At 42.8% G+C, this 25,207-nt stretch overlaps 2 protein-coding genes across 2 annotated transcripts in view; one reads left to right on the forward strand and one right to left on the reverse strand.

Annotated features, from left to right (window-relative positions):
* The window catches only part of trpc5a (transient receptor potential cation channel, subfamily C, member 5a), a 47,204-nt gene extending 30,773 nt beyond the window's left edge, over positions 1-16,431 (reverse strand). The window contains exon 1 of the mRNA XM_088990655.1: positions 16,007-16,431. The gene's annotated coding sequence lies outside the window, so the exon portion shown is untranslated. The remainder of the gene's footprint in view (positions 1-16,006) is intronic.
* A 5,735-nt stretch (positions 16,432-22,166) lies between these two features.
* Positions 22,167-23,941, forward strand: LOC148902270 (uncharacterized). The gene is made up of 2 exons (XM_089018184.1): positions 22,167-22,327; positions 22,557-23,941. The coding sequence occupies exon 2, from the start codon at positions 22,557-22,559 to the stop codon at positions 23,385-23,387; it is 831 nt and encodes a 276-aa protein (XP_088874310.1). The 5' UTR covers positions 22,167-22,327; the 3' UTR covers positions 23,388-23,941.
* The last annotated feature ends 1,266 nt before the right edge of the window (positions 23,942-25,207 follow it).

Consider the following 25,207-nt stretch of genomic DNA (forward strand, 5'->3'; position numbering starts at 1 on the left):
ATAAATAAAAATGGATAAACGTTCAAACAAAAACAAATAAATAAAAAGCTAAATAAATAAACAAAGCTGTTTGGTATATAAACAAACAAGCAAACAAGAAAATAATTATGTCGGTTCTTTAGCAAATAAATTAATGAATAAATAAATTAAATAAGTTCTTTAGTAAATAAACAACAAATACATATACAGTAAAGTCTCGTTATATAGATATCGTTTATATTGATAATTTTGCTTATTACGACACTATTTTCATTTCCCGTGCACATTTCTAGTCTTTTTATGTATAATTAGTTCCGTTTAGTACGATTCGTGGTTTTTACGATAATCCGGTTACTACGGTGCTCTTTTTCATCTCCCGCCGGCCATTTTGCTATGTATATATCGATACAAAAGATACTTACTGTGAATCGATATTTGCTTAGGGGTTTCTATACAGTACCACCATTATCGAAGTCTGTATCGGTCGCTGTATCGGTCGCGCCATTGGTCGACTTGGTCACGTGACGTGGTGACGTGAGTTTGTAACGTGACCAGCTCCTTGTGTAGCAGACGACATTTTCTACCGTCTTTCAACAATGGCGACAACAATGGCATACATGTTTGCAATCGATTAAAGAATTATATGTGCCATTTTGAGGCAACATTGGAGGAACATCTCTCACCCCCCCAAAAAAAAGAGGCACAAAATGGCGAGCTGCCGATGGCCACCTCCGTTTCTTATATGGCGCTTGGATGCCATCTAATGGCGGCTTTTGGGCGCAACACGCTTCTCAGACCAAACATACTTCATCAACGTAAGTAATTGGTTTTTCATGCATGTACTGTATTTAATTGTGTATCATTCAGATGTATCTTTATCGCTTGCAACAATCACTGTTTTTTTCGTGGTTTTGTGTGAATAGAACGTGAGGATTTTGCATTGGTGGCATTTTTGAAAGGAAATAATCATTAAAAAAGTGTGAAGACGTTTTTATTTCATGCACAAATGTATTTTTCACTTCACCACTGTACAAAAAGCATGTTAGATACGCAATCCATGAACCCAATTATAAAATGACATGCCATATTAAAGATACCCCGTTTACGTGTTCCCCCCCACCCCCCCCCACCTTTAATGCAGTTCGGCGCAGGACGGATATATCGACAGTACGGTTATATCGATATTTTTTCTAATTCCCGAGAATATCGATATAACGAGACTTTACTGTATAGATAAATAAAATACATATATTATTTAGTAAAACGAAATAAATAAAAATGGATAAAGATTCAAACAAAAACAAATAAATAAAAATCTAAATAAATAATCTTACATGCGATTAACATATGCAGACACATTCATTGAAAATGTCAAAAAGATCACAGTATGACACAGTTAGTTTTTTTGCATGTAGGCCCCTTTTTGGTCACATTGTCATGCGCATGCTGAGCTTTTCATCAACACAGAGAAATAAAAACATTGGCCCGACTTAACCAAGTCAATTCGTGGGAATCCGATTGATCGTCCCGAGGACTCTTGTATTCCGTGTGTGCGGTTCATAAAGCTGCAAGACAGCAAGCAGATGTCGGACAGCTTCTTTTGATCTGACGCGGCAAAATAATTCCCAGGTGCGCATGCCGTCTAAGGTGGCGACTGGTGTGACGTGTTAGAGTGCGGCAGGGTCCCGGTCAAACGTTGAGCAGGGAGGGCGGGAAGTCTTAAAGAATGGATGAAGATGAAGCACTTCAAAAAGTTAAGTCGTAACACTTAAAAAGAACAGCGGGCAAATACTGTTCAAGGGAGCAAGAGGCGGTCGGGGGAAGGGTGGATGGGGGGCATTTCAAGGGGAAGTAGAACCAGACAGATGGAGACTCTGCTCCTCCTCGCAAGCTTTCATAAGTGTGAGTACATGAGCACGACATGGCTACGGTGACAGGCGGGAAGTGTCAACATTCATGAGTGACGGCTGACAGCCGACCGCCATTTTAGGTTCCAAATACAAGAACGCGTTTGGCCCAAGCCACTTCGCCCTCACACAAATATTCATCCCGCTTAACTCATTCACTGCCATTCACAAATTTATTCGGGAATTGAAAATATGACGTATAGCGCCATTTTCAATTTTTTTTCGGGTTTTGTTTTTCTTGCTTGAGTGGCGATAAATCGCTGGCCATGGCCTCTGGCAATGTTTTTCCGTTCCACAAAGCGGGCAGCATTTTGCTTTTTTCCATATTAGCGCTTTGTACCAGTTTCAGCTGTTGTTAAAGCCCTATATAAACTAATACAGTGATACCTTCGCTTACAATCTTAATTGGTTCCCAGAAAGTGTGTGAAAGATGAAAAGTGTGTATTCCAAACATTAATTTCCCATAGGAAACCATTAAAATGAGAATAATCCGTTCCCAGGTCCTCATAAAACATAATTTTCAACTAAATAGGCCTTAAAATTACACAAAATACACCTTATTTTTCATATAATAAATGTGCTATTGTATTGTAATTAAAGAAATAAACTATAGCGAAAGCAGCAGAAGTATCACTGTATGTATGTATTTGTAAAGGCAAATACTGTATACGAAAAGCAGGTTTTTTTTCAAGCCAGTGTCCATTGATGGTCTAAAAAATGTAGTTCTTCTTTAATCCAGCAACGTTCGTACAGTCACTGACAAGACACTGATCTGTTCGTAAGTGAGTGATAGCCACGCTGAAATAATTATGGAAGAAAATATCGATCCATCCGTCCATCATCTGAACTGCTTTATCGCAACGTGCGAGAGACAGCCGTCGTCGGACAGTTGACTGGGGGCACCCTGAAGCGGTTGCCAGCCTATCACAGGGCATACAGAGACGAACAAAAATTTGCACTACCAATCACACCGCAGGACAGATTTGAGCCTCCTGTTCATCTTTTGGGAATGTGGGAGGCAACCGGAGTACCAAGAGAAAACCCCATGCAGGAAATCGTTCCCCAAACTTTTGCACGCTGAAGCAGAAGTGCTAACGGTTCGCCCACGGTATCACAGAACATTTATTTTTCCAAGATAATTCTATCAAAGATCTTCTCTCTCTTCTTGCGTTTCGAGCACTTATCTTCAAATACATATTTCAAAATAAATCTCGCCATTTTTTCAACAGTGCGGATATCTGTCATGTTCTGAACGAGGCAGAGAGCAGGTATCTCGTCGGAAACTAAATGAATATCTGGATGCCAAAGTAATCGACAGAGACAACAGATCAGTGCAAGATGTTTAATGAAATAACAAAAAACGGACCACGGGAAAAATAAAATAGAAAACACCAAAGTGTGAGTAGGGGGTTAAGGGGGAAACCAAACCCGCATACTACGCCAACGGAGTAAAATAGCAATCACCCGGAGGTGCAATAATGCAACAATCCCGACTAGGACAATAACTAATGGGACGTGTGGGGGGCCTCGGACCGGGTACATACAAGTGCGCAGTCGAAAGGGTCTGATCTGTTCACTGGATGTAGCGAGGAACATCAATACTCCGGCGAATTGTATAGAAAGTGCCCTGTATAAATACCTGGTGACATAATGAGGTGATTGGCAGCAGGTGGTACGAGCGGGGAGGCGCGACCCCACCCATTGCTGCCAATCCGAATGTGACAATATCAAACCTAAATTTGTCATGACGACGTCAAGACTGTAATAATAATAATAATAATAATAATAATAATAATAATAATAATAATAATAATAATAATAATAATAATAATAATACATTTCATTTCTAAGTGCTTTTCAAAACTCTCAAGGTCACTTTACAGTCACAAGATGAAGTTTTTTCTGTGGGTGAGCGCTGGCCACACGCGCCAGTGTTCACTCAACCCGGAAGTCAATACACAGAAAGCTAGCTAGCCAGCTAGTAGATAGCTAATAGATAGCGAGCATAAGAAATTGATGGATCAAATCAAAATTTAAGGATCAAATGTGTTCAGCGGTTGGGTTGCTTTGAGAAAATATTTTTTTATTGATTACATATGACAATCCGAAATCTTTCGATTTTAGTCACGATCGTCAAATTTGATGCACTTGATTTGCTTTCATGGACCATATAAAGTTATTGGGCGGACCACATCTGGCCCCCGAGCCTCGAGCTTGACACCACTGTTACATAAACAGCATCCCCTAAAATTTTTAATGCCGGGTTGGGGCTAAGTTGTGTTTTTTTTATGATATTTTTTTTTTTAATCGCTCTTTCTGGCAGGCTTATCCCAATGACGATCGTGACAAGGTGTCAGGCTGTGACACATCTGGCACGTTATATTGACATGATTGGAAACCGACCATAGAATGTGAGCTCCTATTAATATTCAAACAGGCGCCCGACGTGTAATCACGTGACGTCATCAGATCTCCCGTGTTGCTTTGAGGCGGGCACGGAATATTCAGATCGTCGTTCAGATCGATCCATGATTTGTTCCCGAGGTGATGAGACAAAAATCCCTTTTACTTTATATATGTATATATTTTTTTCCTAATTTCACACACCTCTCTTCGTGTTTGCCCCGTGGTCAACGGTACGCGCTTGCTCCTCATGTCTCCTTGGGATGAGAACATTGGAGACAAAACACTTGACCTTTTTGTTCTCGTCAGGAGGGAATGTGTCACAGCTGGAAAATGTATCATGTCCTTTGACTCTGAGTTAATGCGCGCCACGTGACGGGATCCAATCTAATTAAACAGCAGAGTTCGAAGTTCTCAAAGCCAGAAACGGCGCCGCAATCTTTCCTGAGAGCAGCTTGTTCCCGTTTTCATCCTGCGCCCGTGCGAGTTGTTTGACTCGGATCAATGCGGGGACGATCTCGGCGCGCCAGTAGCACTAAAGTGACTCAGACATGTTCATCGGCCGTGAAGAGCTCCTGATGTGCGACTAGAGAAGTCGATTCGGTCCAATAAGGAAGCAGAATCTCCTTTTATTTATTTATATTTTTCCTCGTGGTGGTAAAAATAGATTTGGGAAAAGGCGACAGTTATGCAGGCGTAGCATTTTAGTTATCTGAAATGTGTAGGGATGAAATTATGGGGTGGAAAGTCACTCCGATAAACACTTAGCTAGCATCTTTGAACTCTGGTATGTTAGCTTTTAACTCATTCACTGCCATTCACTAATGTATTCAGGAATTGTAAATATTACCTCGAGCGCCATTCTCGAATTTGTTCGAGTTTTGTTTTTTTATTGTTTGGGTGCAGATAAAGCGTTGGCCATGTCCTCTGGCAATGTTTTTTCCCTTCCACAAGTGATCAGCATTTCCCTTTTTCAATGTTAGCACTTTGTTTCAGCTTGAGCTGTTGTTAAAGCGCTTTGTAAACCAATATATGTCTTGCGTTGTATTTTGGACAGCCACCCTCATTACAAGCTCTTATAACTCCAGACCCATATAATTTAGGAATTAACTCGTTTTTTTCTGATGAAAGAAGAGAGTCGAAGGTTTCTTACGCGGCATGAAATGTTTATGTAGTCCTAAAACTCAATATTATATTATATTATGAGGGCGGCCCGGTGGTCGAGTTGTTAGCACACCTGCTTCGCAGTGCAGAGGTCGCCGGTTCGCGTCTCGCTCCGGCCTCCCTGTGTGGAGTTTGCATGTTCTCCCCGGACCCACGTGGGTTTTCTCCGAGGCCTCCGGTTTCCTCCCACATTCCAAAAACATGCATGGCAGGCAGATTGAACACTCGAAATTGTCCCTAGGTGTGAGTGTGAGAGTGACTGTTGTTTGTCTCTGTGTGCCCTGCGTTTGGCTGGCAAACAATTCAGGGTGTCCCCCGCCTCGTGCCCGAAGACAGCTGAGATAGGCTCCAGCACCCCCAGCGACCCTAGTGAGGAATAAGCGGTATGGGAAATGGATGGATTATATTATTACTTTACTTTTTCATCAGAAAAAAACGAGTTAATTCCTAAATTATATGGGTCTGGAGTTATAAGAGCTTGTAATGAGGGTGGCTGTCCAAAATACAATGCAAAACATATATTGGTTTACAAAGCGCTTTAACAACAGCTCAAGCTGAAACAAAGTGCTAACATTGAAAAAGGGAAATGCTGATCACTTGTGGAAGGGAAAAAACATTGCCAGAGGACATGGCCAGCGCTTTATCTGCACCCAAACAATAAAAAAACAAAACTCGAACAAATTCGAGAATGGCGCTCGAGGTAATATTTACAATTCCTGAATACTTTGAATCGGGTCATAGCTAACCGAGCACGCATCGACCGAGATTCGAATTAATATGCAAATTAGGCATTAAAATGGAATGCCGAGTTGGAGTTTCTAGATTGGAGCGAGACTGAATCAGGATATATTGCAGCGTCACATGAAGCGCTCTCGCCGCGGGAGTGTTTGCGTTTGTATGGGGAATGGTTAGCCGGCTAATGAGCATGAAATTAAAATGTTAAGCTAGCAGTCAGTAAAATTCACACAGTCATTGTATCAAAGCCTTTGTGGTTCCTTTGCTGTCAGCCTCTGATGCCTGAAAGGAGTTTGCAAACTCGAATGTTGGATCGGGCGATCCAAATCCACACGGTAAAGGAACTTTAAAGGACAACCGACGTCTCCGGACAAGTTGTGTCCATAATTTGTAAAATGGCTTCAAATGACTTCTACTGAACGTATTTTACAAAGATTCCACCGCATATAGCTATATTTTACGTTTTAAGACTCGCGCTGAATATTCAGATAGTCTTATTTTTGAGTTGGTGACGAGTCCATATGTGACGTCACTAAAGGACCACCCTTGACCGTAAAAAAGACGCTTTGTAGCCGTCCTTCCATCACGTCAATGTATTTTGCTGTACTTGTTTGGTCTGGGGACCTCATGTTGCACCCAAAAGCCGCCAGAAGGCCAGAAGAGGGCATTCAAGCGCATTATAAGGAATTTATCAGCCTGTGTAGACGGAGGTGGCCACAGGATGTCGCCATTTTGTGCCTCTTTTTTTGGGTGAGAGATTTTCCCCCAATGTTGCCTCAAAATGGCACAGAATCAATTTTTGAATCGATTGCAAACATGTATGCTTTCCTCTTCACAACTATGTGAATCATATTCCTAACTGGATGTGTCACAAGAAAGCATCTTCTCCCAATCTGAAGCCATTGTTTGGATTCTCCAGCAATGCAAGACGTCTTGGTGTGACGTCACGAACTGGGGGCGGGACTTTCTGAAAAAGCCCAATTCGCAGCTCAATTTTTTTGCAGATTTTGGACACTGTCATTTTTATTGGTGTTTTGCATTTCACTAAAAAATATCATACTGTGTGTTTTGGGTATTTTAGATGCTATAAAACGTTTTTCTGGTGTCAGGTAAAAAAACAAAAAAGTGACGTCGGTTGTACTTTGAATAAAAGGTTAGCCTAGGGCTAGCTATTTGGTATGACAAGACACTGGGTTCTTCTGTTGGTTAGCGTACATCGAGGGGTCGTGGGGGCTACATTGGGTCATTTTAAACTAAAATGGCAAACCTTTTCATTGTTGAGGTGGTTGCTGATATGTTTTCAAAAAATAATAATAAATGAATACGTTTGTGAACAACATACTCTTTAGATAAATTGCTGTACCTGCGATCGACAATGACAGGCATGATTTGTCATTTTGTAGACTATGATATTGTATATTTTTCAGCAAAACACTCATTCAAGTCGATTGAGGACGGTTGAACCGAAAAACAAAGCACAAAAACGTTTTTGGGAGGTGAAGCCGAGCCGTACCAAGAAAACCCCTTGAGTCGACATCTTAGGATGTTGATCTCCCAGTTGCGAATGACGTCCTTGCTTGAGAGCTCACGAAACTGGCCAAGTGATGAGTGGCCTTTTAATCATCGCTGCAATTGATCCCAACCTTTCATCACCAAAACATTGAACAAATTGTTTTATTTAAATTGCTTTTAAGCTGCCGGGCATGATTTCATATCATTGACCAGCGTTCGCCATGTCATTGGGGGTCAGGATTTTAAAGAGTCTTTTTCATTAACTTTGTTCACGGTCATCATCCCCCTTTCGTTTGAAGGTTTTTATATTTTTCATCTGGAAACTGATTTTTGCAATTTTTTTTATCGCCAGGCCAGACACAGAAGTTATAATTGCGGGCTTGAACAGAATCACCTGTAAAGGCTTTAAACAGGACGCTCCTTGGGATATCGATTTCCCCTCCTGTGGCTTAAATTAAATGCCAAGGCGGCAGCTCCCTCTGATAGACTACTTTTAAAAGAATAAATAAAAACAAACACGCAACCGAGTGCGTTGGCTTCCGACGTCAGGACCTCGTCTCTGCGCGCCTGCCTCCCCACCTCCACAGTGACGACATTCGCATCAACGGCAACGTTTGTACTCTCGGCCGTCAGAGTTCGTTTGCAGCCACTTCCCTTCATGATCCTCTTCTCTTAAGTCACACAACTTGAAGCGAGCTTCCACGCCGGTCTCCATGGCGATGCCTTCGCGCTTTGTGCGAGTCGCAGGATTCATTCTGTGCGCTGAGAAAGGAGCATCGGCGGCGGCACAATAGAACGCATCTGCGTAGCTTGTCGGCTCTTTGAGTCCAATTGTCAAGTTTGTCTCTGAGTATTTCACGGTAAAGAAAATATATAAAAAGCATCCTGTGTTTTTTCGAAGGGTCTGTGCAAAGGCGATACGCAAAATAAATCCCAATTGGGGTTTTATGAGCCCACGGTAAAGGAACTTAAAAAAAAGGGGGACGGGGTTGCTTTGGTCAGAGTCTCAACTATTGGGTCTTAACTTGATCGATCGAACCCGAATTTAGGTTCGACGGAATGTCCCCCATTGTTGGTAAGACACTCACGACCCTATTGATAATTATTTATGGCACGCCCACTTGGCCATCATTGGCTGCAGATTATCACATGTGATTGCTTGTCCAATCAGTGCTATGTGAAATACAGTAAAGTCTCGTTATATCGATATTCAAGGGAGTCCGAAAAAATATCGATATAACCGGGACTATCGATATATCCGACCCTGTTTGCATGTAATTTTCTCCGTGCATGCATAGAAATAGTATCGATATAACCGGGACTATCGATATATCCGATATCGATATAACGAGACTTTACTGTATTGTCAACCCGTGACTGTCGCGAAATTATGTCGTAAAATTATAAAATACAAATAAAAAATAAAAAATAAACTTATGTCTTGAAGTTTCTTTACTTTTTCTCGTTTTTATGAATGAGTTATTTATATACAGGTAACGTCCGACTTACAACCGGCGCGACTAACAACCACCCGTACTTACGACCACGACCGCCAAACCCAATTTATTTATTTTAATTCGACGCCTGGCACCACAAGGCGCTAGCAGCCCGGCAATGCGTACGACAATTTTGGCCAGCCAGCCAGCATCTCACTCTCACACAGCAATCGACCGTGTGAGTTGGGTCGGGTGTTGGCGCTCCGGATCGCTGTGACGAGGACGCCGCGTCGGGCCCATGGCCGGCGCCGCCGCCTCTTTGAGACAGTTCTATTCAACATTTTGAATTAATTTCGACTTCCGACCATTTTGACTTACGACCGATTGGTCGAAACGCAACCCAGTCGTAAGGCGGCTGTTACCTGTCTTTAAATTGTAAAAAAATATATGTAATTATTTTTCACTCATTAACTGGTCGGGTTATGTACCTCTTAAAAGGTTAAGAACCACTGCTCTGAACTCTGGGGGGAAGGACAAGTTGATTGCCGATTTCCCAATTTCTGGGCATGGAAAAGTGTTCAAACTTTGAATTGTTTGAGTTGAGATATCGACCAAAAAAGCCATCACAGTGCCTTTGTCCCCATTTTAATTCTCCTGGATGAGCAGCTGGCGCAAGTGTCTCATATGTAAACCGACTGCGTTCGTCAACAGCGCCTTTGTTTCAATTGGATTAGAGGAAACTTTATTGATCTCCCAGGAACAAATGGGCTGTTGAGGGAGGTGCAGTAATTTGATTCAGGGCAGGGCGGGATTTGGTGGGGGGCGGGGGGTAAGGAAAAGCATATGAAGCACTCAAACAGAATATCAAATGTATCAATAAAGATACGACGCCTCCGTTTGGAGCATCCGCTTTACGTGTTGTATCTTTTCATCCAACTTCGGTCGGTCTTAGCGCTGCAGTGACATTCACACTTCTCTGAGGAGTGCCTCAAAGTGCATTTTCAAGCCCATTCAGAATGTAGGTGGAGTGGGGGTGCTTGGGGGGGTGTACTTGTATAAGTGAACTGCGTTGCAGATGATGACGTTGTTTTGCCGATGGATATTAATTTATAGAAAGGGCTAATTAAGCCAATAGCTTTCCATAGCCTTCAAGTTCATGGCCCGCCTTTCCTAAATGTGCGAGGCGTCCTTGACGCTGGCGGTCTGCCTGGAAGGAGGATAGCGAATATGTCAGCTGGAAGCCCCCAATGTAAAGATGGCAAAGATTGCGAGTGGCTTTGCAACCTCGAAACGCAGATCGCGGAGCAGCTAGAGAAAATGTAGCCGTCTCAGGGACGAGTGCCGCCACGTTCCTGCGCTGCTCAAAGCTCGGTCGGATGCTATTTTCCAGCAGTTTTGATACTTATATTTTTCTTTTTATTTATAAGACACTCTCATGGCTAGCCGGCCGCCGCGTCGTCGCAAGCCTTACGCTGCCTCGTAAACGAGCGCAGCGTGTTCTTTAACGCTAACCTCTCACTTGTCGCTGCTGTGGTTGTTCGCCGGCGGAAAAACATGACTTGGTTCTCCCTCCAAATAGAACAATAACCTGAGCGACTCCCGCTTCGCCATGTACGTCATTTGAAACACTTCAGAATCACAACATGAAATGTCAACAAAATACGTCCAACGAGTGGTGCTAATTTTAGCTCGTCGTAGCGCGTGCGCGCAGATCATTTTGTTAGTCAAAGTTGATTTGACAAAGTTGGTTGTGACAAAGTGATCCGATTTGACGGTAGGACTGATTCCTAATCCACTTCGTTGAGACAAACAGTTGTTACGGTTACTGTTTTTGTTTTAGTCTCCGTGAGTCGTTCCGTTCGGTTTTTGTGTTCTGTTTGTGAATTGCTTCTGCCCTCATCTTTTAAAAATAATTTGTTGATTCGGCATTCTCTCATGAAATAAAGAAACTAGATTGTAAGGAATACAGTGATACTTCGGCTTACGAATGCCTTGGCTAACGAACTTTTCGGCTTACGAACGTTAAATTCACAAGAATTTAATCTAGGCTATTTTTCGAGATACACACGGAGCGCCACAATGAGTGATGTGTTGTTCGCGAACGAGCCTGTTCTCCTAAGAAGGAAATGGTAGCCGACGTTTTTTGTCCTCTATTCCCCGCCCCCAGTCTTCGGTCAAAGCTGCACGTGATTAGTCAAGAACGCAGTAGTGAAAGGGGGGGGTTTACAGAAACACACAGCTGGAAATATTAAATAGATAGGTAGACGACAGAGAGAGAGAGAGTGAGAAAATGGATGCAAAACAGTGGAATTTGGACTTGTTTCAACTTTATTGATAGTTCCAAGGCAGAGTGTAGACTGAAAGGTTAAAATATTCCATCAATCAGGCTCCACAAATAACTTGCACAAGCCATATGTACACTTGATGCAAAAATCTATCAACCCAGCTAAACAGAACACAATTGATGAGGAACAAGGTAAAATTATCGCAGAGACGGCAACTTCACTCGTATATCGTCAAGAGGCAACCTGGAAGTTCGGCATCCATTGATGATTTCAAGACGAGCCACGGATGGTTCGAGAACTTTAAGCGTCGTACAGGGATTCATAGTGTCATTCGTCATGGTGAGGCAGCCAGTTCTGACGATAAAGCGGCCAAAGCTTACAAGGAATCATTCCTCAAGATGGTGGAAGAAGGTTACATTCCTCATCATGTGTTTAATGCTGATGAAACCGGCCACTCCATTCAATCAAGCCATCAACGACCATCACAAAGGTAAATAAAACGACTTCATTATACAGTACAGTTTATTTCTTTAATTACAATACCATAGCACATTTATTATACATAAAACACGGTATGTTTAGTGAAGTTTTAAGGCTTATTTAGTAGAATATTATGTTTTATGGGGACCTGGGAACGGATTCTATATATATATTTTATGGTTTCCTATGGGAAATTAATGTTTGGGATACACACTTTTTGCCTTACACACTCTGTCTGAGAACCAATTAAGTTCATAAGCAAAGGTATCACTGTACATTAAAATAATTTCATGACATAACAATTTCATTTGACGGAGATCGGCGCATGTCCGTGCCAGGAAGAAGAACGTTGTGTTTCCTGCCACTGTGGTTCGTTCTCCCACTCACGAAACAATCTGCGACCTGAACGCGGTCATGTATGAAGTGTTTTTCAGGAAAAACAACAGATTGCGTTCGCGACACAGGTGTAGGCCGGGGGGTGGCGTGGGGGGTCATCAGCGCTCACATGTTTGTCCCTTGTTTGCTCTCAAGCAAATGCTGGACTCAGCTGGAATGCAAAGGGTGGGAGGGGGTATTTGCTGAAGCAAATCGTCCGCCGCGGTGAGCTCGTGTCATTTCAAGCCTTGCTTAACAAACACTGAGCTTATGACGGCTTTTTATGTATTTTATGTATTTTTTTTTTGGTCCAATCAGGTTCCGTTTTGTTCCAGTGGCGCAAAAAGCACTGACGAGGCCTTCTGAGTTCATCAGTCAATGATGAAATGAGTTTGAGATTTTTTTTTCTCGTCCCTGGCGCCCTTGAGGCTAACGCTCTCATTGATCCCCTCTTGAGGAAATGGCAGGACGCCAGCGTCGTAAAGCAAGCGCCCCCTGGGGGTCACACGTTATCTTAACGACGTACAACCTACGGCTTTGGATAGTGCACCGAAAAAGTTTTTCAAACCCACACTTCAATGTCGCCCCCCAGCAGTTCGGCGCGTACCACTTGCGCCGTTTTACTCGCCAATGACAGGAAGTGGCTTATTGTCATGTGATCGGCCATGTTATGTGATTTTTTCTTTTAATGGTTTCCCGGCAAAACTAGTGCTCATCTCTCTTCCAAATTGTGACGCCATTCTGTTCCACGTGTGTCACCCACACACACACACACACACACACACACACACACACACACACACACACACACACACACACACACACACACACACACACACACAAAATGGCGCACACACAGACACACACAATGATGTACACACACAAACACACACACACACACGCACACACACACACACACACACACACACACACACAAAATGGCGCACACACAGACACACACAATGATGTACACACACAAACACACACAGCACACACAACACACGCGCACACACACAACCACAACCACAACCACACACAAACGCACTCGCACACACACACCTACATGAACACACAGACGCACACATACACACGCGCCTACATGCACGCACAAACAATGGCGCAGACACACACACACACACACGCACACACACACACTTTCAGTTTCTCTTCCTTTAGTGGTCAAAGGTTGCTGATCACACTGGCACATGGTGACCAAAGTGGTCATGAAAGCGTCTGTGATGTGATTGCAGAGTCGTGCATGGCCCCACACCAAGACGTAAAAGCCTTGGCTGCATTTTTATTATTTTATTTTTTTTGCTGCATCAACGTCTTCTCACTGTGAAATTTGACTTTGATCGTCCTCGTGGAGGCGGTGCGCTGTGAGCGTGACATCACTGATAAAACGGCATGGCTTGATTACAGAAGTCCATTAGCCGCAGCACTGAGGAACTGTCGCAGAAGCCAAAAAGCCATAAAGCCCCCCCCAACCGCCCTCCTGTCCCCCCTCATGCCTGTGAAAATCCTAATTGCGCCCAATCACCGTTGGCCAAAAGTTATATTTTTAAATCGGGGTCAAGCGACATCAGTAATTGTCGGAACCTTCGGGTCGTGGCGTTGGGACGGAAGTGGACCAGGGTCCTTGGCGGCATGTAATGAGGCTTGCTGGCATCCTGATGTCCGCCATATTTCCTGCTCCGAAATTGAATTAGCTAATGCTTCCCGACAGCGGACGCGGAAAAGGGGAGTAAAATTAGAGTGAGGAGGCGGCGGTGCGATTAAAGCGCCGTAACCTCCATCTGAACCTGTTTGGTTTCAGCGTGATGATAGCAACCGCAGCCACCTTCCACGATTCTGTCACAGCGGGGAAGCAGGGGGGGATATGTGAACTGAGGACGCAGAGAAATTAAAAAAGGAGTCGGGAAGGTGACCGAAGGAAGTGATGGGGGGGGGGAAAGTGAGGTGGAAATGAGGTTGAGCCAAAGGAGATAACTGAACGTGAACATGGAGTCCAATTGAAATGGGAAAAAAATGAAGGAGCCTGCGTGAGAATCGGTCGTGGAAGGGAGCACAATGTGTTGTGCTGGAAAAACATAACAACAAAAAAAACAATCCTTTCCGTTATGAGAAAGAGCAGAGTGGAGGAGGAAGAAAGTGAGCGAAAGAGCAAAGAAGCGACGAGAGAGTCTTGAAAACAAGTCCTCACCCACAAGAGGTCACGGATGAACACCATTGCGCACACCGAAAAAAAAAGCAAACAAAGGATTTGAAACTTTCTGCTGCGCTCTGCCATGCCAACTGAAAAAAAATACACATGCAAGCGGCAAAAACAAACTACCGGGTTGCATATGTGTACACACCCCAATGGACCACGCACCCAAAACAGGATTTTGGATTTCATTGCATTAATTTCATCAATCTGGGTGAGTTTTGATGACGTACATCGAAAAAAAAAGTGGCGCCATCTTTGACGACCGTCAAAACATCCGACTCTAGATATTTCATATTTACGTCCGTTAATGATGAGGTAAGAATTAGTCAACATGTATGTCACGTCGCTTAGAAATTTTGCTGACGAGGCAAATTGTTAACCCATTCACTGGCAGACGATGTGCAAAAATGTGTCCACTCCAGTGCCAGTGTTTTTGTCATTATCACTTGAATTCCAAAACCCACAGAATATTGAGTTTTAGGACTACATAAACATTCAATTCAGCGTAAGAAAAAAAAGAGTTTAGTCCTAAATGATTCGGGTCTGCAGTTATATGAACTTGAATTGAGGACGACTGTCCAAAATATCATGCAATATTGGTGTATACGGTGCTTTAACAACAGCTGAAGCTGTAACAAAGTGCTAACATAGACAAATGGCAAATGCTGCCCCCTCGTGGAAGGGAAAAAACATTGCCAGAGGTCTGACCAGCGCTTCATCAGTACCCCCTGCAATAAAAAACAAAACCCAAATCAATTCGGGAATAGCAGTGAATGAGTTAAATCGTGATGAAACCATGACTATCGAGTCCGCTTTATTGGATCTTTTTTTCAGGGAATTTGCAAAAAAAATGCATGAATTGAGGTTAGGCTGACTTATCTGATGTTTCTTTTTGGTGAAAAAGCAACCAAAAAAAGTATCAATTGAGGTCGTACAATACCAACGAAACCACTAAATGTGTCTCACTGTCTTACGTTTGACTTCCTACCATTCTTTTCACATGCTAACGGTTCATATGCTAACACCGAACGCATGCGTGCTATGCGCAGGCGGCGATCCCCCCCTCCCTTTTTTCCCAGGACGGGTGGGGGGGGGGGGGCGGTATGTGGGCTGACAAAGGGTTTCATGTGCCGTTCCGCAGCGCCATCCATCATCTCCGTGCCTCCCCTGGCGCACAAGGCGCTGACACGCGCGCTCGTTCCAACTGCGACTGTCTGCTGCACCGCCATGTCGCGCTCCAAAAAAACCACAAGCAAACTCTGCAGACCCCCAACTCACTCTTCCCCCCCAGCATTACTCAATAGAGTGGGGACGTGCTGGTGCTTCGTGAACCACCCATCTCCTGCCTCTGCACCGAACCCAAACAGTTTCTCACATGCGCGAGGTCCGTCTCTGGTCGAAAAGCACCAGCACGCACGCACACGGACGCTTCCGTTTTTCGTTCGCTTGACGTCCGCTGACCAGTAAATGAATCCATTAACTGATTTCTGACAGGTGCTAACGGGAGTCAAGCTGTCTTACCTGTTTGCAAGAGGGATCGAAAAATATCCTCCAAATGAGTCCCTACTGGTACCTGGCGTCTCACGTGCGTTGCTTTGCTTCCTTTCCCAAGATTGGGTCGGTCTGTCCGTACGTCGCTCCTTCCCGTGGGATCTCCTTCCGCCCCCCTGGCGCTCCCTGCCTCATCCCGGCCCTCCCTCTGCCTCTGGCTTCCTGCCGGATCAGCTCATCCGGGCCGCGCTGCCTGCACAGGGACAGGGGGTTGCTCGGTGGTGGTGATTCGGCCGCGGCTGTCGCTTGGTGCGTGCCATCCTTTCTGTGCGGGGAGCAGTGGGGGACGTCTGTACGCGCATGCGTGTGTCGGGAAGCGCCGCACAGCAGCTACAGGTGATGACGGAACATTCCCGGTATTCCAAAGACGGCGTCTGTGCTCCTGCTGCTGCTGCTGCTGCTTGTAGTGATGCTGGTGTGTGTGAGACGGCGTCAACCAGAAGGAGGCTGCATATCCCACCCCCACCCCCCAAGCAGCCTCCCATTGCCTCAAACACTCGCACCCTGAATTCCGTTTTTTGTTACAAGCATTGTTCACCTCCTTCACTGAATTGACTGTAATGAGGTGACCAATTCCCAAGTTTCTGATTTGTTTTAATGGGGAAAAGGAAAAATGTCCACTGACACACCTTTCTAATAACCGTATTTACTGGTGTAAAGCGCACCAAAGTACAGGTAACATCTGACTTACGACCGGGTTCTGTTCCAAAAAAAATGGTCGTAAGTCAAACGGTCGTAAGCTTTCGCCCTGGTCGGCGTCAGGAGACCCTCGACCAGAGCGCCGACGCCCACCCGCCTCGGCGTCGGTGGACACTCCCCACCGTCGGTGCATTTGTGACAGGTAGCGCAACAGCATCACGCGCTAGCTGGCCAAAATTGTCGTACATGTTTGTGAAGAAACAGTTATTTTGTATCCTCATTTTGTGCAATATATTCTCTCTTAAGATAAATGAGGCATGCTGAATGTTGAGCGGATCTGGCAATGCAGCCACAACGCTACATATGGTCCTTTGACAGCGATAACAAAAATAGTACTTATACAATGCTGAGAGAAGCAGTTGCTCTCTGTGCTCAGGCAAATAAACATCCTACTTGTTCAATCTAAACAAGAAGGACCATCTCGATTAAAGAAGTTCTTTCGGGTCATTTTGAGGCATCAGGACTGATGTGTAGCGTCCCAGAAAATGCAGAAGATGGCGCCCAAGCTCCGTTGGAAAAGGGATGATTTGTCTGCTCGGAATTTGTGTCAGCGAATATCAAATAGTTGTCTTGGTGCAACACACAACAATTCACCATCGTGTATTTTTACGTGTTTTCCTTCTAATTTCGCCATCAACACGGATAAACACGAAGTAAAAAACAAAAAAGTGACGTCGGTTGTCCTTTAAACGACTGTGATGTCATTTTCAGCGGACAGCAGGGGGGCACAATGGCCGCCTCCCTGAGATGGATTTTTAATACAATTGGTTGTGTTCTGCTGCTTATTCCAGATTCCGCAACTGCAATATTGATCAGAATGTTGTTTTTAGTCTCGTAGGGCTTCATTGAACAGATTATTGTCAAGAAGATTTTGGACTTGACTTCACCTTAAAGGAAAACCGACGTCACTTTTTTGTTTCTTAACTGACATCAGAAAAACGTTTTATAGCATCTAAAATACCCAAAATACACAGTATGATATTTTCATTCAAATGCAAAACACCAATAAAAATGACTTAAAGTGTCCAAAATCTGCAAAAAAATTGAGCTGCGAATCGGGCATTTTCAGAAAGTCCCGCCCCCAGTGCGGAACCCAGTGACGTCACACCAAGACGTCTTGCATTGCTGCAGAATCCAAACAATGGCTTCAGATTCTGAGAATATGCTTTCTTGTTACATATCCAGTTATGAATATGATTCAAATAGTTCTGAAGAGGAAAGCATACATGTTCGCAATTTATTCCATGTTAAGAATTTATTCCGTGCCATTATGAGGCAACATTGAGGGGAGATGTCTCAACGAAAAAGAGGCACAAAATGGCGACGTCCTGTGGCCACCTCCGTTTCCACAGGCTGATAAATTCCTTATATGGATCTTGGACGCCTTCTTCTGGCGGATTTTGGGTGCAACACGAGGTCTCCAGACCAAACAAGTACAGTGAGACCTCAACTTACAAACACCTTATCTTACTAACTTTCCGTCATACAAACTTCAAATTTCTGAAAATTAAACCTTGTAATAAGCACTATTTTCATAATACACACCCACCACGGCTGGCGGAGTGATCTTCGGTGCAAGCACACGACCGAACAGCACCAGAGGTTAAGTTACCAACAGTCCTTATGAAAGGTGACTCTCCTTCCATAAGCCGTCAACGACCATCAAAAAGGTCAATAAAACTTTATTTTACAGCACAGTTTATTTCTTTAATTACAGTTCTCATGTAATGTGCCTCTCTTTCCAAACAGCAATTCAGTTTGACCTTTGACCTCCAACGCCTTTGACCTCCATCAAGCCATCAATGACCATAACAAATGCAAATAAAGTGACTTTATGATACAATGCAGTTTATTTCTTTCATTACAATACAAAAGCACATTTATTATACATAGAATAAGAGATGTTGTGTGTAGTTTTAAGGCTTATTTAGTTGAAAAGTATATTTTATGGAAACGCGGGAACAGATTTTTTTTTATTTTTTTTTCCCCAAGATGGCGGCGCGTGAACACGCAGCGGCTCCCCTCTCCCGGCAAATTGGCGTTTTCACGTTTATGTTTGTTAAGTAATTATAAGCACCTTGCATGCTGGGTTCGAGAGGACAGTAATTTCATCTGTGCTGTATGTCATGCATATTAGCATATTTGACAATAAAGCTGACTTTGACTTTGACTTTGACTTTGACTTTGACTTTGATTACTCCCATTTTAATGGTTTCCTATGGGATTTTTTTTTTTGGAGATACACACTTTTCGCCTTACACACTCTGTCTGGGAACCAATTAAGTTCGTAAGTTGAGGTCTCACTGTACAGCAAAATACATTGACGTGATAGAAGGACCGCTACAATGCATCTTTTTTTTCGGTCAGGGGCGTTCCTTTAGTGACGTCACGGTAGGCATCGTCACCAACTCAAAAACAAGACTTTCTGAATATTCAGCGCGAGTCTTAAAACGTAAAATATAGCTATATGCGGTGGAATCTTTGTAAAATACGTTCAGTAGAAGTCATTTGAAGCCATTTTACAAATTATGGACACAACTTGTCCGGAGATGTCGGTTGTCCTTTAATGATTTGCAGCAATATTATTCAAGGTGACAAATTGTAGGTATTCAGAAGTTCAAATTATGCTTGCTTTGTCTGGATGAGTTTTGTTGAAGGTGGGATGAGTAAATTATGTCGCCCCCTGTGGGCGGGTTGTGTATTGCAAAAAGAAAAAGTGTCGTTTCCATATCACTCCGACTCACTAGACAAGACCTAACACCTTCGCCCCCCAGACCCGCTTCCACACTACTGTGGGATTTCATTTCAGCCTCCTTCATGTGTGATTCAACAACATTGTACACTAATTCTGTTTTGGAGGCCCGCGAGTCCAATTTTTCTCTCGAGGTTAATCTTCTCTGTTTGTTTTCAGCTACAAATGCAGATAATGGGCCTGCTAATTTGAAGCCGAGCGGCTCTTGACTAATCACAATCACGATATCAATATGACGCTTTGGACTCATTACAGAAAATTGGAAAGCGCTTGTGTGTAGTGGATCGACACCAAAGTACACAGAGGTTTCGAAGGAGTTTAGCGGCTAATCAGCATTTTGGCGTCTTCTCTTGTGATGGCTTGTCTGAAAACGCCTCCCTTTTATTTAGTTCTTTCTTTTTCACCAAAAGAACTCTTGTCTTTAAAAAGTTATTTTTTGAGCTCTTCCATAATTTTGGCCCGTTGCTTCTTTAAAACACTCCTTTAGCCACATAGGTAACTCTGTTAGCTCGCTCTAATGGTAGCATTGCTACTAACCGTTTTTTCCACATTACTATTTTTGTTTTGTTTTGTTTTGTTTTGTTTTGTTTTGTTTTGTTTTGTTTTGTTTTGTTTTGTTTTGTTTTGTTTTGTTTTGTTTCACTGTTTATTTGTTTGTTTGTTTGTTTGTTTGTTTGTTTGTTTTTACTTAGCTTGAGAAGGACATCACTGATCAGGCCTGAAAATAAGTTCAAATTCAGCGTTACTCAGATGAGGAAATCCAGAGTGCTGTAGTTCACTTAGGGAGTCATGCCAGATGATCTGGTGATCCTGCAGGATGGCTAGTTTTTCTGTCTCTCACTCGGGTCATTAAGCTTTGGGAGTTTCCATGTATTATCTCAAACTGACCTTCGCCGCGGTTATGAAATGCAGGATGAGTGTGGATGCAGCCTTTGAGATGACAAAGTGTGATGATAGGCAGCGGTGCAAATGTTTTTTTGTTTTTTGTTTTTTTTTTGTGCCCAAACACCTGCCAAAACAAAGCGCAAGCATGTACACCCACTTGAGAGAACTGCGATAGCCACTGTGTATTTTTTTTAGGGTGTCCAATTTTAGAATTGTTGGATAACATAGTAGCCCGAAGTGGCGAATCATTTGAAATATGAACTGTCGGACATCAACAACCATTCCCAACTATTCCCACTGACACGTGCCGGCACTGCGTTAAGTGCACGTTATCCTCCTGCTTGCTGCTAAACGGGGACACAACTAGCACGTGTGCCCACACATTATGGAAGCTTTGTCATTACAACACCTGGCACCTTGTGTGTGCGCGCGTCTCGCTCATTCAATGGCTCAAGGTCGGAAAGTCAATAAATAACTAAATAAATAGATGACGAATAAAGAAAAGAATAAATGGATATATAAACAATTAAACACACAAATAAATACTAAACAACCAACAAACAAATAAATATAAATAATTACACAAATGAATAAATACCTGAACAAATAACCAAATAAATCCATCCATCCATCCATCCATGCATGCATGCATGCATGCATACATATATACATACATACATACATACATATTTAACGGAGTTGTGCACTAAGATTATTAAATTATGACGGAAGTGACGCAACGGCGCACACTGTGGCACTAAGTCCTGCCCATAGTTTTCAGAACTACTTGGACGAGACTTATGTTGATCACAAGACGAAACCCATGCGACTTCACCCATCACTTCCGCCATACTGTGTTGCAGAAATAAAAGAAATAAAAAGACACATCCAGGCGTCTGGTATTATTAAGACGGCAGCAACGTGGAGCTCAAGACAGTCACTGTTGTGACACCCATCACACATACATACATAAATATATAAATAAATAAGTGAACATGAATTAATCATAAATAAATAAACGGATACATAAATAAAACAAATATAAAATAAACAAATAAATAAAATAATTACATCAATAAATAACAAAGCTAACACATGAATAAATAAATAAATAAATAAATAAATAAATGGGGAATACATAAACATATTAATATATAGATAAATAATTAAACAGATGAATAAATAAATGAAAATAATTACACATAAATAACTAGATACATAAAATATAAACAAACAAATAAATAAAATAATTACATCAATAAATAACAAAGCTAACACATGAATAAATAAATAAATAAATAAATAAATAAATAAATAAATAAATAAATGGGGAATACATAAACAAATTAATGGATGGATAAATAATTAAACAGACTAATAAATAAATGAAAATAATTAGGCACATAAATAACTAGATACATAAAAAATAAACAAACAAATAAACACATAAATAAATAAATACATAAATAAATAGACAAATAAATAACCAAGCGAACACACAAATAAATAACAAATACAAATAATTTGAGAAACAAATAACTATGACAACACACACATAAATAAATAAATAATATTTGTCGCCCTCTGCTGGCGTATTGGTGCACTGTCATGACACATGCGATGTCATTGAACTCAAATTTTGGTGGGCCACACAAAGCAAAAGAATAGGTTGTGAGGCCCCTCCCAAAATGTTTCCCAACATTTCATCCCCGGCCATCAAAAGCTGAGGTCTTTTGCACCCTTGTGTTGCTTCACCGACACAAAACGGAAAGCGAATTGCGTCCACTCGCTTCCTGGAGCGTGCCGGAGCTGAGAATCGGCGATTGTGGGTCAAGTTACTGTTTGTACAGTGAATACTTGATGACTGCCAACATGCAAAACGGCTCCAGCGGGGACGTCACTCGTCTCACAAGTCGCATACGAAACGTTTGGACTTTGGACGTGCTCGTGATAAAGTGAGTGACATTTCATTTTTTCTTTAACTTTTTATTTTATTTTACTGTATTGGTTTATTTATTATTTACAATATCTATTTATTTATTTACAAGGAATACAAGCAAGCCAGATCAAAGCCACACTGCTTTCTTCTTTCATCTTCACGTGCCACACCCGCTTGCTAACATGCTCACCCCCCTCACCCCTGATTCCTGTCTAATATGAACTGTTGCGTCTGTCCCCTTGCAGATGTCTAACAACTCGACTGAATTCCCCAAGTGTTTCCAATCTGGAAACTTGCGTATCTTTTTCATGTGCTTCAACATCTTCAACCTGCTTACGATTCCCATCTTCCTCAACGTCCTGTACATCGGTTGCCGTCAAAAGTGGCGCCGTCGCGTCACCGTCAGCCATTCCGACATGTTCACCTTCCAGATGGCGGCCGTGGAGGTGATCGGAATGCTGGCCTCCGTCCTGCGTATTTACGGCATCTTAACCAACCAATACCGATTCATCATGGAGGCCTTTTACATCTTTTTTTTCACGTGGTACGCCGAGGTGATGTTTCACTTGCTGACCTGCTTGGATCGCTATCTGGCCGTGGTCCATCCAATCACCTACATGGGCCTGAGGCGGGGGCGGGTCCTGAAATTCCGTTGGGGCGTCGTCGCCGGCGTTTGGCTGATTAGCACCTTGAGCACATTTCTAACAGCAAGGCAGTTTTCTCCCATTATGGCAATCACCTGCCTGGGTCTTATCCTAATCGTCATGGCCTTCTGTAGTCTTTCGGTTCTCTGGGCTTTAATTGGAAAACGGCCGGGCTCTCAGACTGGCTGCCGTATGGAGGCGAACAAGCGGAGGGCCTTCAAAAGCATCTTGATCATCCTGGCGGTGTTGCTGATGAGATACCTGTGGAGTATGCTCACGTCAGTATACGCCATGATTGTGCCGTTTAATCAAATTTATTGTTTTTTTCAGGCGCTGGAACTCGTGATTTGGGCGCCGGGCGCTTTAGTGTTGCCCATTCTCTTTTTGTATAAAAGATGGGCGTCGGCGTACTTGCACTGGAGCACTCGGTGAGTGTGGTGAACTCAAGCAGTCACCATCCAGTGATTTTATTTAGTTCACGCTTAAATTTTCAATTTAGAAGTTTTTTTTAATGTAAATGCATTAAAAGAAACAAGTGTGGAGTCTACCTTTGGAATAAAAACCATCGTTGTTTCCTTTCAAATGTGTACTTTTCTAATGTGAAATCCGTGAAAGCATTGTAAGTTCTTTGAAAACTGGTGATGACCTAAAAAAAGGTGGGGGGTTTCAAATTATCAAGCTTGAGAGTTTAATGGATTCTTCCTTACCCCTCCATTATCTGATTTTCTGTCAATCGTCCAAATGTGGGGCAGAAGTCAAATTTACAGGTGTGCTTACGCAAATGCGCCATGCACACCTGACTAGACAGTTGTGTTGTCACCCATCCGTAAATTGTCATGATCTAGTTGGCGACCAACGGGTGGCGCTGTCGGCCCCGCCTGCACCTGCACAGGTGCTGGTCATTGGGCTCCCGGCATGACCATTCGCTGTCGGGTCATTGTTTTATGTTGTGGGCATTGTGTATGCGTTGTATGCTGTGCATGTGTTTGTTTCATCTTGGCAGACTTTTAGTCTTGGTTTTTCTTTTGATACTTTGTATTTTTCTGTTCAGATGATTTTAACATTTTACATTTTGTTCCTGTTGACTTTATTTTAATAAAATTTCTCAAATACAACCTGCTGCTCTCTCCAGCCTGCTTTTTGGGATCCACATCCGCCATCACCACCTTGCAAACCGTGACATAAATAAATAAAAGTCCATTGCAGAGATGCTTTTGCATGACTGAGTGACATTTTGGGTGAAGATTGATGCAATACAGCTACATATATCAATATGCCTTTCTTGCAGTGACGTGCAGTCAGGGGAGGCAGGTGAGGCTGTGCCTCACCTGTCATCATGGAAATATCAAATGACAAAATAAATTAAACAGTTATATTTATTTAGTGATTTGTACTTTAAAGTTCTTGTCCATTTAACTTCACCATTTTTGGATTTTTTTTCAAAATCGCTGAATTTTCACATTTACCGTTCAAACACTAAGTAGAGAAGAGCGGTGAGGCACCAGCCGGCTGAGCCTCACCATGGATTGCGCAATGACTATGCGAACTGTGCTGGCTTGCTCTGCAGTGAGACCGCATTGCTGTCCCTCTGCATATCGCTATTAAAGAGTTCAAAGGCTTTTAGTATATGAACTAAATTTCTACAGTTTAGCTGGTGTATATAATGTACAGTCACTGATCATTATAAACACGGTACTACACTGTTTATTTTATTTTGATCAAAACTGTGTGGATAGGTGAGGCACGCAGTTCTCCTCCCTCATGACAGGGGGCGCTGGTGATTACAGATTCTTCTTGCGACTCCTCGGCTGCAGAATAATAGAATTAGTGACAGCAAGCTACAGTAAACAGTTAGCCAGTTAAGTGCAACCATCCAGTCATTTTTTCGTGTTGCTTGGCCTTATTTTCAGAATGGTGGATTACATATCTAAATTGAAAGAATTTTCTAAACTGGACTTTCAATCGAAGCAGGAGATAATAATTAAAGGATGACCAACACCGGACTGTATAGCTCACAAACGGTGAGGGATTAATGTAAATCTCCTGCACAGCTTCTCAGCTTTTTGGCCAAGAAGGATCTCATTGAAACTATTCCTGAAGCGACAAAGTTGCTCCAGCTCGTGCTCACTGTTCCAGCTACTGCAGTATCAGTGGAGCGATCATTTCTCAGCAAAAGACTGAAAACATACAGTCGGAACAGGACTGATCAAGGACGACTTTCTTCACTGGCAGTGATCTTCATTGAGACAGAG

The sequence above is a fragment of the Hippocampus bargibanti genome, linkage group LG02 (assembly GCF_051943395.1).
Source record: "Hippocampus bargibanti isolate YZ-2025 linkage group LG02, ASM5194339v1, whole genome shotgun sequence".
Lineage (NCBI taxonomy): Eukaryota > Metazoa > Chordata > Actinopteri > Syngnathiformes > Syngnathidae > Hippocampus > Hippocampus bargibanti.

Bases quoted from the DNA above. Each gene is read 5' to 3' on its own strand.
- LOC148902270 (XM_089018184.1), top strand. From the start codon at position 22,557: ATGTCTAACAACTCGACTGAATTCCCCAAGTGTTTCCAATCTGGAAAC.